Source organism: Colobus angolensis, unplaced genomic scaffold, assembly GCF_000951035.1.
Source record: "Colobus angolensis palliatus isolate OR3802 unplaced genomic scaffold, Cang.pa_1.0 Scaffold160, whole genome shotgun sequence".
Classification (NCBI taxonomy): domain Eukaryota; kingdom Metazoa; phylum Chordata; class Mammalia; order Primates; family Cercopithecidae; genus Colobus; species Colobus angolensis.
Window position 1 is genome coordinate 4,413,667 of NW_012114711.1, and position 12,107 is coordinate 4,425,773.

The following is a 12,107-nucleotide window of genomic DNA, read 5'->3' on the forward strand; positions in this document are numbered from 1 at the left end:
ATAGGATAGAGATGACTAGGCTTTGCAGGTCTCCGGAAGAATGGGTATTTTAAATAATTTTCTAGCCCAAGGAAGTAGGGACCATTTCTGGGTGTTAGAGACTTGGGGATCTATGGTATTTGGATCTATGTGTATTATAACCCAGGATTATTAAAGCCTAATAAGGGATATATTTGGCCTAGAGCCTTAGCAAACTGTCCATGAAGGGGAATTGAAAGCTTTTAGCTGTGGCTGCAAACTTTCGTCAAGATAACAGTTGTGAGATACACCAGATCAACAGGTTTATTATCTCTTGATAACTTAATGGAGAGATTATACACTTTTTCTAATAATATTGACAAAGGTCCTGGCTTTGACTGCCATTGGTTTCAATTAAGCAATATGCTGAATTCTTTACAACATATTGTAGCCAAAGAAATAGATTACTGATTGACAATGACCTGGTCATATGCTGGTTCCTGCAGCTGGAAGGTGGAGGCAATAACTCCCTGACTGTATTGTCTGATGGTATATAGGCAGATGGTTCCTCAAAAGAAAGTCATAGACCTTTTATCACAAGAAGAAGACAGAATTATTGGTTAAAAAAAAATGAATATCCATTAAATAAGTGTACCATATTATTTATGTTATAAACTGAGGCTCTTTTGAGAAAAAGAGTCTATTGATAATATTGATAATTCTGCCATGACAATTGGATACATGGAACTGTCCAGTGAAAACAAATATCTATGGTCATGCTACCATTGTACAGTTTTTCAGAGAGATACAGACCCTAAGGAGGAATTCTATATTAATTAAATGCATCTATATAGAGATAATACCTAATGCACGTGCACAGGAAATAGATCTTTGTCACAAGATTGGAAGTATTTAGTAGTAGTCTCGTGAGAAAAGGAAGATGAGAAACCTATTGTGTATAGTCTTGAATATCATTCCAAAGACTTTGGATGTTTGTGAAATCGAAAGTGATTAAACTCTCCATTGAATAAACAGGCATAATTGGACCAATCTTTGTTTTAGGAAGAAAATGTTGATGTAACATTTAAATGAGTAGAAAGGACAGGAGATTTAGGGCAGGAAGACTATTCAGAGATCCATTTTATTTTTAATCTTCAAAGCCACTACTCTGTTTAAAACCTTCATTATTCCTTTCTTGTACTATAAATGTAGCCTTTAATTACTCTGTATAATTCCACTTTTTACTCCATCTCTTTCATTCTCCACGGTGGCCAGAGATACAACGTAAATTTTGATTCTGTTCTGCTTTAAATTCTCAATTATAATCCGAAAGTACAACATTCATATGCATTAACATGTCCTAAATGTCTTGTATATTTCAGCCTCTTTCCCTTTCTCCAACCTTGTCTCATGCCACAGTCCTTCTGAGTATCAAACTGGACTTTCTCACATCTTTGAACATGCAACTCAAGCCTTGCTACAGGACCTGGACACACTGTCTCTCTTTTGTTTAGGAAGCTAGTCTCATCCTTCCTCCATACCTATTGTAATCCCTACAACTCTTCACTTTTCACCCCATGTACACATACTCTTTGCCTGGCAAAGAGCTACTCGTATTTCAAGCCTCAGCTAAAAAATGCTAACTGAACTACACCCTATAAATCTCATACATCTTACATTTTTCTTTAACATTATCATATTTACTACACAAATATTTACCTGTGTGTGTAAGATTGTTATGTTTTTGTTTTTCTGTTTTCATTAAATGTCTCTCACAAGACAGCAGTACCTCAAAGATAGAAATGAAGGAATTTAGGCTCACCATTAACACCTTAGTGCCCATTGTCTTGCAAAGAATGTAATTATAAAAGGGAACAAATAAATAAATGTTTATGAAAATATAATAAATGAATCAATGGATATAACATATGATCTAATTTTTGTAAGGTGTTAAAGGTTGTGGTGTCAAAAGGATTGGAAAGATGATGTCAGATATGAGAACATTTGAGAAAGAACATTGACTCAATATATATGTTGACCCCTGAATATTGTTTTTCTTCCTGTGATTTTTATCCTTTGATTAAATTTGGAAAGCATTTAACTTAAATTTTATTTAAATGTTAAATACAATCAATGTTTTTGGTTTAAGATAAAGGAACTCATGACAGAAAGAAATGAAAGATTTTTAAAGTTTAAAAATACATCAGAGAACTGATAAAAATTTTATTATTTACTATCATCACACTTAAACTCCACAAGCTTCCAAAAAATATTTAAGGTTTCAATAAAATACTTTTCCACTATGTTAAAGTTTCCAAAGGCTCTTATCACTTGATATATAATAGTTTTATCAAATGTAACCTACTACATCTCTTGATAGAAAAGCTGCAAAATTATATCATAAAAAGGTCATAGAAATAATAAAGGCAATAATAGTGGCTGTTTTTGTAAACAATCAACCATACTCTTTTACAGTCATAGAGTTCATAATAACTGAGCTTAATTGTCAAGATTAGTTGCTGAGCTTACCTACATGAGTTGCTACAGAGCATGGACATAGATGAGTTTATTCTGAGCTTATTCTAAGTTTTTATGAGTTTAGGAGTTTTTATGAACCTCTTATTAGATTTCTCTTTTGGGCTAAAGGCCAAACTAACACTTTATCTTGATTTCATTTATCACTACATAGCTTAAATGTCAAAATAAATTAGAGAAAATTATGATGCAACCCCTTAGGAAAAGCATGCATCATACCTGAAAGATAACACTGCTAGAAATTGATTTCTTGCAGAAATTTTGTAGCACAATATTAATTTTATTTCTTGTGATATTAGGACAAATAATGTTTTCTAATATTTGAGGTATGAATTGAAATTAAGAAAATATGAGCTGAAATTACGGGAGTTTGCAGAACAAATGTATGTGTAGAAAGCATCCATTTAGGTTGCTTTATTTTGAATAATAATATTAATACTAAATTGAATTAATATGCAGCAAATATATGCTTATTAAAATATTCATGTTTGTACATTTTTCATTTCATGACAATTTTGTCTCTTTCAGACTCTTGAGATACTGACTGGAAGATAAACTTTTTTTTCCATCTGATTGTATGGGAGAAATTTTTGACCTTAGAAAGTGGAAATGAGGTTGCTATGGAAACTGGTAATTCTGCTGCCACTCATAAACTCTTGTGCAGGTAAAGTGTTCTGTTATTATGAGTTTTGATTGATAAATATATTGGCATTGTATTTCTTTCTATGGGTGAAGAAATTTTCAAAATGCACAATTTGTATGTTATTTGAATGACTAAGTGATAATGTTTTCAAGGTAACCTCTATGACTCAGACAGGGAAAGTTTAATCCTTAAAAATGTATCAAATGCCAGTTTTAAATGGAAACTAACATGATTACATTTATAAATTGTCAAATATGACATTTTTATACAATGTAATTATGTAATATTTAATTATGTAATAATGTAGTATGACATTTTTATAAAAGAATGCAATTAAATATTTTTTACCACCAATAAACAGTGAATAATTTTTCTTATTTTCATTATAGTGAAGTCTTTTAAAAAATTACAATTAAAACATATTTTCTCGCATGTTTAGAATTTGATATGACAAAAAAATCAAAGCTATATTCATTTACAAGAAAAGGTAATATGAAATGTTACCTAAGAACTAGAAATAACCTTAGATGTATTTTCTTTTTAATTATTGCAAAAGAATAGACAAGAACATGTTTTTATATTCAACTTAAACATGTTAATATCTGTGTATCAGTTAACTTTTGCTTTGTAACAAGCCATGCCAAATGTGAGTGTAATAAAATAACAAATAATCATATATTTAGTTGATAAATCTGTGTGTTGGCAATTTAGGATGGGCTCAAATGGGTCTTCTTTTGGTTTTGCCTGGGTGCACTGCATCTTTGATGAGCTGAGTCATCTGAGACATGACTACTCTAGAACATTCCTAACTGAGACAACTGTGCTGCCATGGCTCTGGTCCAAATGTTACCCTCTATGAGTCTGGGTTCTTTTATGTGGTAACTCTCCAGGATTTCAAGAAAACAAAAGACAGAAAGATGTAGCATTTCCTGATGCCAAGGCTTGGAACTGCTACATTGCCATTTCTGTGACATTATTTTGACAATTATAAGTCACAAGACCAGTCCAGCTTCAATGGATGTGGAATGATACTACATCTCTTGATAGAAAAGCTGCAAAATTTTACCATAAAAAGGCCATAGAAATAATAAAGGCAATAATCGTGGCTGTTTTTGTAAACAATCAACCATAGTCTGTTACAGTCATAGAGTTCATAATTACTGAGCTTAATTGTCAAGATTAATTGTTGAGCCTAACTACATGAGTTGTTACAGAGCATGGACATTTATTAGATCATGGGATTATCAAAGAAGCCTCTCTTCTACCATGCTATGCTTCTTCCCTCTGACTATGTGACGATAGGTACTAGTGAAGTTTCACATACTTCCAACAAAGCAGTAATATATTGAGAGACATGCAGAAATAAACATAATAATTTACAAGGCAGAAACACAGTAATTGTAAAGGACATATATTTTATAGCAATCCTGAGAAATAGATATGCTGATCTTAAAAGGAATGAGAATGCTAAAATACGCAGAAATCAACCAGGAGATTCAGAAAACCACATAAATAAAAGCAATTTTACCACTAGCAAAGCTAACAGCTAGAAGTGCTATAGTTATATTTACTCAAAGTGATTACGGTATTTTCATTGGTGACACTTCTAAGTCTCTAAAACAAAGATTTGGGGTTAAATAATAATGTATTCCTTTTTTGATAATAGATTAAGAAAAGACAGAAAAAGTCATCAAGGTGCCCCCAAATCATACATGTATGAATAAGAATTATATTCCTACTCTTAAGTTTCATCTTCCTGTCAAAATTCAACATTAACATTTTGCCCTTTAAATATGTATATTGAATTAGCATAGGATCTCTAAAAGACCTTTCGTGTTAAATTGAAATAAATTATTATTCTCAGAACACATATCAAATCTGAGAAATACTCCAGCTCTTATATTAACTTTTATTTATCCAAATTGGATGTGATTCAACATGTCCTGTTGCTTTATTCTAATGGGTGAAATAATCATATACCCTTGGTGCACAACTTCATTGTGAAAGAACAGATTGGATCTATTTTTTTAAAGCCATAGCTACTTAAATAAGATAATCTAAGCTAAACATTGCCCCAGAGGTAAGGATGTTGATAATGATATACACAAGAGAGCATTGCTTTAAATGTGTTTGTTTTGTTAGAGATTTCGTGATGTGTCTCCCTATTCACAGATACTATTTTAGTTTAGAAAATCAGATTGTCTGATGATAGAGTTCTATGACTATGAATAGGGATAATATCTTGTTTTTCCAAAACATACTTTTTATTCATTCTGAAATACCAGCAAATCTTTCACAATTACTTGCTTTTTCCTTGCTATTTTAATTATTATAATTTTTCTAAAAGGTTGATACTTTAAATCTCCCTAGACTCTAAATTAAAACTTAAAATTTTTTGACAATCTCTCCTCTCATTTTCTAAAACTTAACTGCAACTCCTAGTGCCTTTATAGACATTGGCGTCATAGGTCTTTACAATGAAACTTAATCCATACAGTCATACAGGATTGATTCTGGGACACTTTTAAAGTTTTGAGTACTTAAAACTTTGATTGATCTATTTTAGTGTTTTTAAAATATTCTAAGAAAACCAAGGCACATTTAATTAGGAAATACAGTTACTAATTGTATACTTTTTTTTTTTTTTTTTTTTGAGACGGAGTCTCACTCTGTCGCCCGGGCTGGAGTGCAGTGGCCGGATCTCAGCTCACTGCAAGCTCCGCCTCCCGGGTTCACGTCATTCTCCTGCCTCAGCCTCCCGAGTAGCTGGGACTACAGGCGCCCGCCACCTCGCCCGGCTAGTTTTTGTATTTTTTAGTAGAGACGGGGTTTCACAGTGTTAGCCAGGATGGTCTCGATCTCCTGACCTCGTGATCCACCCGTCTCGGCCTCCCAAACTGCTGGGATTACAGGCTTGAGCCACCGCGCCCGGCCACTAATTGTATACTTTTTAACTGTTTCATTGATATGCATGACAGGCTAAATAATGGCCCCAAATATATCTAGGTCCTAATACCTGGAACATGTGAGTGCTACCTGATACAGTAAAGTGGATTTTGCAGATGTGATTAAGTTAAGGATCTTAAGATGGGGAGATTAATGGCCCTGGATTATCCAGATTGTAAGAGGGAGGCAGAGTTAGACCTGACAGAGGGGAAGGCAACGTGGCAGCAGAGCAGAGGGAGATATGAAGATGCTGCACTGCTAGACTTCAAGACCGAGAAAGGGATCATGAGCCACCAGGTGTGATAAAGGAAGCTCTAGATGCTGGGAAAGGCAGGGAAAGAGATTCTCCCTTTGATCTATGGAGGGGGCATGGCTCTGCCTGCACCTTGTTTTCAGCCCTGTGAATCCCATTTTGGACTTCTGACCTCCAGGACTCTAAGAAAATAAATACCTACTGTTTTAAGCCATAACATTTGTGGTAACTTTTATAGAAGTCATAAGAAACTAAATTCCTATGTTTCTTCCTCACTATGCTTTAAGCTTCCAGATGGCAGGGACTATATCTTGCTGGTACTTGTTAGGGATTCCATAAATATTTGTTAAATGAATGAATTAATTAATTACCAAAAGTTAATGTTGTTGGTCCTATTTATGTTATCATAGTAGAATAAATTTAGTCATATAATATCCTCTGGGGAACTGTTAGTCTGGTTCATTCCTTTATGATTGCCAGTGTGTATTAAAGTTATGGTCATAAGTTTCTAGAAGTAGAATTTTAATAACATTTTAAAAGTTTTAAGTCATGCCCTATTTGAAACTCTGTGAGGGTGGGAAATTTCATCTGCTTTATGTTTTACTGCTTCTCCATCCCCTAATACATGGTTTCTAAATATTTGCTAAATGAATAAAAGAAAGGTTCATTCACTTCAACAAATATCAAAATATATTATAAACTATGATGTGCCAGACAAGGAGCTTGGTGTTGACCTTCAATAATAGGTCCATGGTTCCTGCCCTCTTCAACCTGACAGTCTAAACAGGGAAACCAGCAAGTAAGTCCACTTCAGTTGAGATTCTGCCCCTTGTGACAAAAAAGTTCTTCACTAATACAGATTAGAAAATTTGGTTTTGAGGTTGTGTTTGGAACAGAACTCTGCTGGGATACATGCTTATTCACTACTGAAAATGAGGAAAAGAACAAATAAAGGAATGATAAGAAGCACAATAATTCCTGGAAGGAAAAAAAATCAAGAGGTTTAATATAGACTAAGAACGTTTATTTTCAGCCTTGAGTTACTGAAAAATGTACATATCTTAGAGTAGAAAAAATATTTTAATGAGATAATTTGAATAACCACATTAATATATGGAGAAAAACTTATAACTGTAAGTTTATTTTTTGTCCTTGTAGACAATGCACAGATTGTTTTCCTGAAGAAATATTTTATTTATTTATTTACTTACTTATTTAATTTTTGAGATGGAGTCTCGCTCTATTGCCCAGGCTGGAGTGCAGTGGCACCATATCAGCTCACTGCAACCTCCACCTCCCGGATTCATACAATTCTCCTGCCTCAGCCTCCTGAGTAGCTGAGATTACAGGCACACACCCCACGCTGGGCTAATTTTTTGTGTTTTAGTAGAGACGGGGTTTCACCGTGTTGCCCAAGCTAGTGTCAAATTCCTGAGCTCAGGCAATCCACCTGCCTCGGCCTCCCAAAGTGCTAGGATTACAGGCATGAGCCACCACGCCAGACCCAGAAATATTTTATTTTTTAATAAATGCTAAATAATGTCAGTAATGGGTAGAAGCTGAAAAACCACGTAGGGTCAAATTTTGTTAACCCTAGAATGTCACCTGTATAAGAAACCCAAGATTAACTGATGTGATTAACTGTCACATTTTCCCACAGTGAAAAATTCTCAGAATGCACGAGATTATTCTATTTTATTAAATCTTTCACCTTACCATGGTTTTTATGTAAAATTTGAGAAATATTAGACAGATTTCAAAATTTAAATTCCGATCTTTAAAAATTTGATAATTATTAAAAATGTTTAATAAATACTTGATGATAATAGGTTGAATCGTGTGCCATATCTGTTATTATGAGTTAACCAGGGTTAGAGACAGCACAATTTTAAATGTGTGGACTATTAGAAGCTCTGCAGTCCTTAAGAAGAGTGTCAGTGAGTGTCAATGGCTGCTATTATAGATCAAACATAATAAATAATAGCAGAATACCAGTTACAAGGAATGTGATTTTCCTGACATTCAGTATTCATATAGTCTTAAGAATTTCTGCCTAATGTATTCTCTTTTGACATTGTCATTTTAACTAAGTACTACCATTTAAATGGTAGTTTATAAAACATTCACTTGGTTCATAAATATAGCCACTTTTTTGTCATTTGTGTTTGTTTTGCCATGGGTTAAGGACTTTTATACGTATTTTATGAAATTATGGACTGAATACCTATTTGGTTAGTTCTCAAGAAGTACCAGTTATTCAGTATGACACTTGGTTTTGTCATGAAGAAGTGGAATAATTCAAGAAAGTCAACATAGAGCTAGTCACATTTATTGGCAGAGTAGAATCAAAGCCCTCCTTGAGGCATTCTGATTATTGTGTTATGCCAACAGGGCCTAATGAGCTAGTTTCTCCTACTGTATTAATTACTCTTGAAGAACAAACTGAGACTCAAAATTATAATAAGTCTTTGCTGCCATCATTTTTATGTAATGTTTGCTGACAAATGTGGTTATATTATTTTCAAAACTTCTCCCAAAGTAGTCAACTTTTAACACTAAGATAAAGTTGTTTTTAGGGCTGATACCAATAAAGAAAGAAAAAATCCTGGCAGTATTTGTACGTAGCTTACTGCTTTATAAATAACACAGCCTGAAAGTGAATCTGGGAGAAAGTCTACCTTTTTCTAAATACTCAGTCAGGCACCTAGGAAAAAGGGACATTGGAAAGTATTTATGATTGCCTGAATTTCACTCTATTTCAAACATAGCCTTTTATTGAATTGAGAGCCAGAGCAAATGAACTACCTGAGAGAGAAAACCAGAAGAATGAAAATATTCACTATGACCAAGATTTCTTCAAAGACAACGATGTATCACACAGCAAATCCATGAAAATTGGCAGGTGTAATAAACCTGCTTTGCTCAAGGATCCCAGAAGCACATAATGGATATTCCTTTGGGTCAGAGTGTGAATGAATATTGAGTACATCACAACCCATACTCTGCCTACGGTCTTGTTCAGATTTATTGTTAGCATAATAGCACCTTTAGGAATGGAACACCAGGCTATATTTTTAAGCCAAGTGACATCTTCGCAATTTCTAATAGAAATGGTCCAATTTAGAAATGCTGAAAACAGTATTTTCATGCAGTGCCTACTGATAAAGGTGGTTATATGATTATCAAACCTTCTTCCAGAGTAATTGATTCTTAAACCTTAAATGAAATTGTTTGTTAGGACTGATAACAATGTAGGAAAAAAATTACGTTTTGTCAGCATTGGGAGGAAATGATTGGTATGCAGACTGGCACGCTACAGGAAATGTAGGCTCTTAGCTGAATGGAATGTGAGTAATTGTGTTTTCACCATGAAGTCTTTGAAGGAGAGGGTCAAGTATTCTATGGAAGTGGTAACACCAGGTCATGTTTTCACTTTAAGGGTACTCAAAAACAGCTATGCCACGACTTGAAAATAGCATGGAAGGATTCATAACATTTTTCTTTTTCTTTCTTTTTTTCTTTTTTTTTTGAAACAGAGTTTTGCTCTTGTTGCCCAGGCTGGAGTGCCGTGGCACAATCTCGGCTCACTGCAACCTCTGCCTCTCAAGTTCAAGCAATTCTCCTGCCTCAGCTCCCGAGTAGCTGGGATTACAGGCATGCGCCACCATGCCTGTCTAATTTTGTATTTTTAGTAGAGACGGGGTTTCTCCATGTTGGTCAGGCTGGTCTCGAACTCCCGACCTCAGGTGTTCCGCCCGCCTCGGCGTCCCAAAGTGCTGGAATTACAGGCGTGAGCCACCGCTCCCGGCCCAGGATAGATAACATTTTTCTTCCCCCAATTTAAAGAATTCTAGATGCTTAAAATCAAACTCCTTGCCATTCCATCAAGTCACGAAACTGTCTTCTTCTACCTACCTCTTTCGTCTCTACTTTTACTTCCCTTTGCTGACTGCATTAGAGCCACATTTTTTTCTTACGCTCGTCGAAATATCAAGATTGTTCTCTGCTTAGGGTCTTTGCGTGTGCTGTTCAGTTGTGTGAAACACTCTTCACATCTTTCTATGACTGGCTCTTTCCATTGTACCTATCTCCAATCAGTCACCTCCATAGTCTGACGTTCCCTTAGGACCTTGTCTGGGTAAGTAGGCGCTTATCGCACCATTGGTCCTAGCCACTATCGGCAACCAGTTTTACTGTTTTCAATGAGCTCATCGCTATCTGAAATTAACTTATTTATACATTTTTTACTATTGCACTTTCTGCCTATACCTAGAGGAATGTAAGTTTTATGTAGGTAAAAAATTGTGCGTCATATAAGTGGCTGCATCACTGATGCGTAGTACAGTGCCTGAGACATAGTACGCACTCAATAAATGTTTAAAATAAATGAGCACGTTATTGACCTCTCAAAATAAGACCCCAAAGCTACTTGGGGATAAATCAATATTCCCAAACACCTTTAGCAATTGAACTGGTTATTGTTAGAATCTACTTTTAGGCGTAAATGTTTGAATCACAATACATATTTTGGGTTTAGGATATTTTTTAATTTTTAAAAAGTATGCTGTATACTGAAAGCAGAAAGCTATTCCTAATTTTTGAAACTAATACAGTTTTCTTAGACACACTTGACCTAGGCAGGTATAACTTCAGTGTCGTTTGTTCAGGGAGTAGCACATTTAACATACAGCCAATGCTGTTTCAGTATTACTGGGTAGCAAATACACATTGACTTTGTGTCAAAAATAACTTAAATATTTAAACTTGTGGGCTGTATTTTATCTCAAGATGTATTTGTTTTTCCTTTACAGTTCCGTTGTTACCAGTCAAGTTAATCCACCATTACCTCTCCCCCAAGACATTTGTACCAGCCACCTGCAGTTTCTCTCTATTTTGAGGCATCCTCTATGTCCTTAGATTATTGACACAGACGCCTATGCAGAGAAAACTTCATAAAGCACGGCTGATTTTGTCATTACTCTATGTCAAGACCTTTACAGATCCCATCTCCTATAAAGTTCAAACTGTCTAATCAAGCATTCAAATTCAATTTCCTTCAACAAATATTGGAAGTTATCCAATTAATTCAATTCTACCTGTGTCATGAGCCATGCCTTCCCTTACTCTCCTTCATGTATCCTTCATTCAAGTCACACTGTGCTACACGTAAGATCTCTGCACTTTTTAAAAATCCCCAAGTCTCTCCTCATATCATTGTGATCTTCTGCATTGCTCTTCTTCAGAGCCATGTCTGTTTATTAAAGGCAAATCCAATCTTTAACACACTTATTAGAATGCTATGTTCACTCTGATTCATCCTCCCAGTAATATATTCTTCCTTTTTCTCCTTAAACTTTGATTCCCTGAAGAAGAATTTTGTCATTTCCACACTCCTTGCTTAAAATCAGGTCATTTCTTTCAAATATATACTCATTCTGAGAAATACATAGTATTTACACTTGTTGAATTTGTAACTGTAGAATTCTTAGTCTTAAAGGGAAAATAAAAACTCAAGTCAAATATTTGATTACTCATACCTCATAACTAGTGCATTATAGTTTATAAAGCACTTTATGAATAGTGTTTCATCTGACCTTGATAGTGGGCAAAGGAAGAAACTATATTTGAGTTTCAGACTTTCTTTCTTTCCCTTCTTTCTTTCTTTCTTTTCTTTCTTTTCTTTTCTTTACTTTCTTTCTTCTTTCCTTCTTTTTCTTTCTTTCTCTTTCTTTTCCCCCCCTTTCTCTTTCTTCTTTCCTTCTTTCTCTTTCT

At 34.6% G+C, this 12,107-nt stretch overlaps 1 protein-coding gene across 3 annotated transcripts in view; it reads left to right on the top strand.

The window, feature by feature from the left end:
• The window catches only part of CNTN6 (contactin 6), a 306,520-nt gene that overhangs the window by 54,042 nt on the left and 240,371 nt on the right, over window positions 1-12,107 (top strand). For 2 of the 3 annotated variants that reach the window (XM_011937225.1, XM_011937224.1), the window contains exon 2: window positions 3,022-3,157. The exons of the other annotated variant lie outside the window; for it this stretch is intronic. In XM_011937225.1, coding sequence (XP_011792615.1) covers window positions 3,103-3,157 — 55 coding nt within the window. In that variant the 5' untranslated portion in view covers window positions 3,022-3,102. The remainder of the gene's footprint in view (window positions 1-3,021; window positions 3,158-12,107) is intronic. 3 annotated transcript variants of the gene reach the window in all.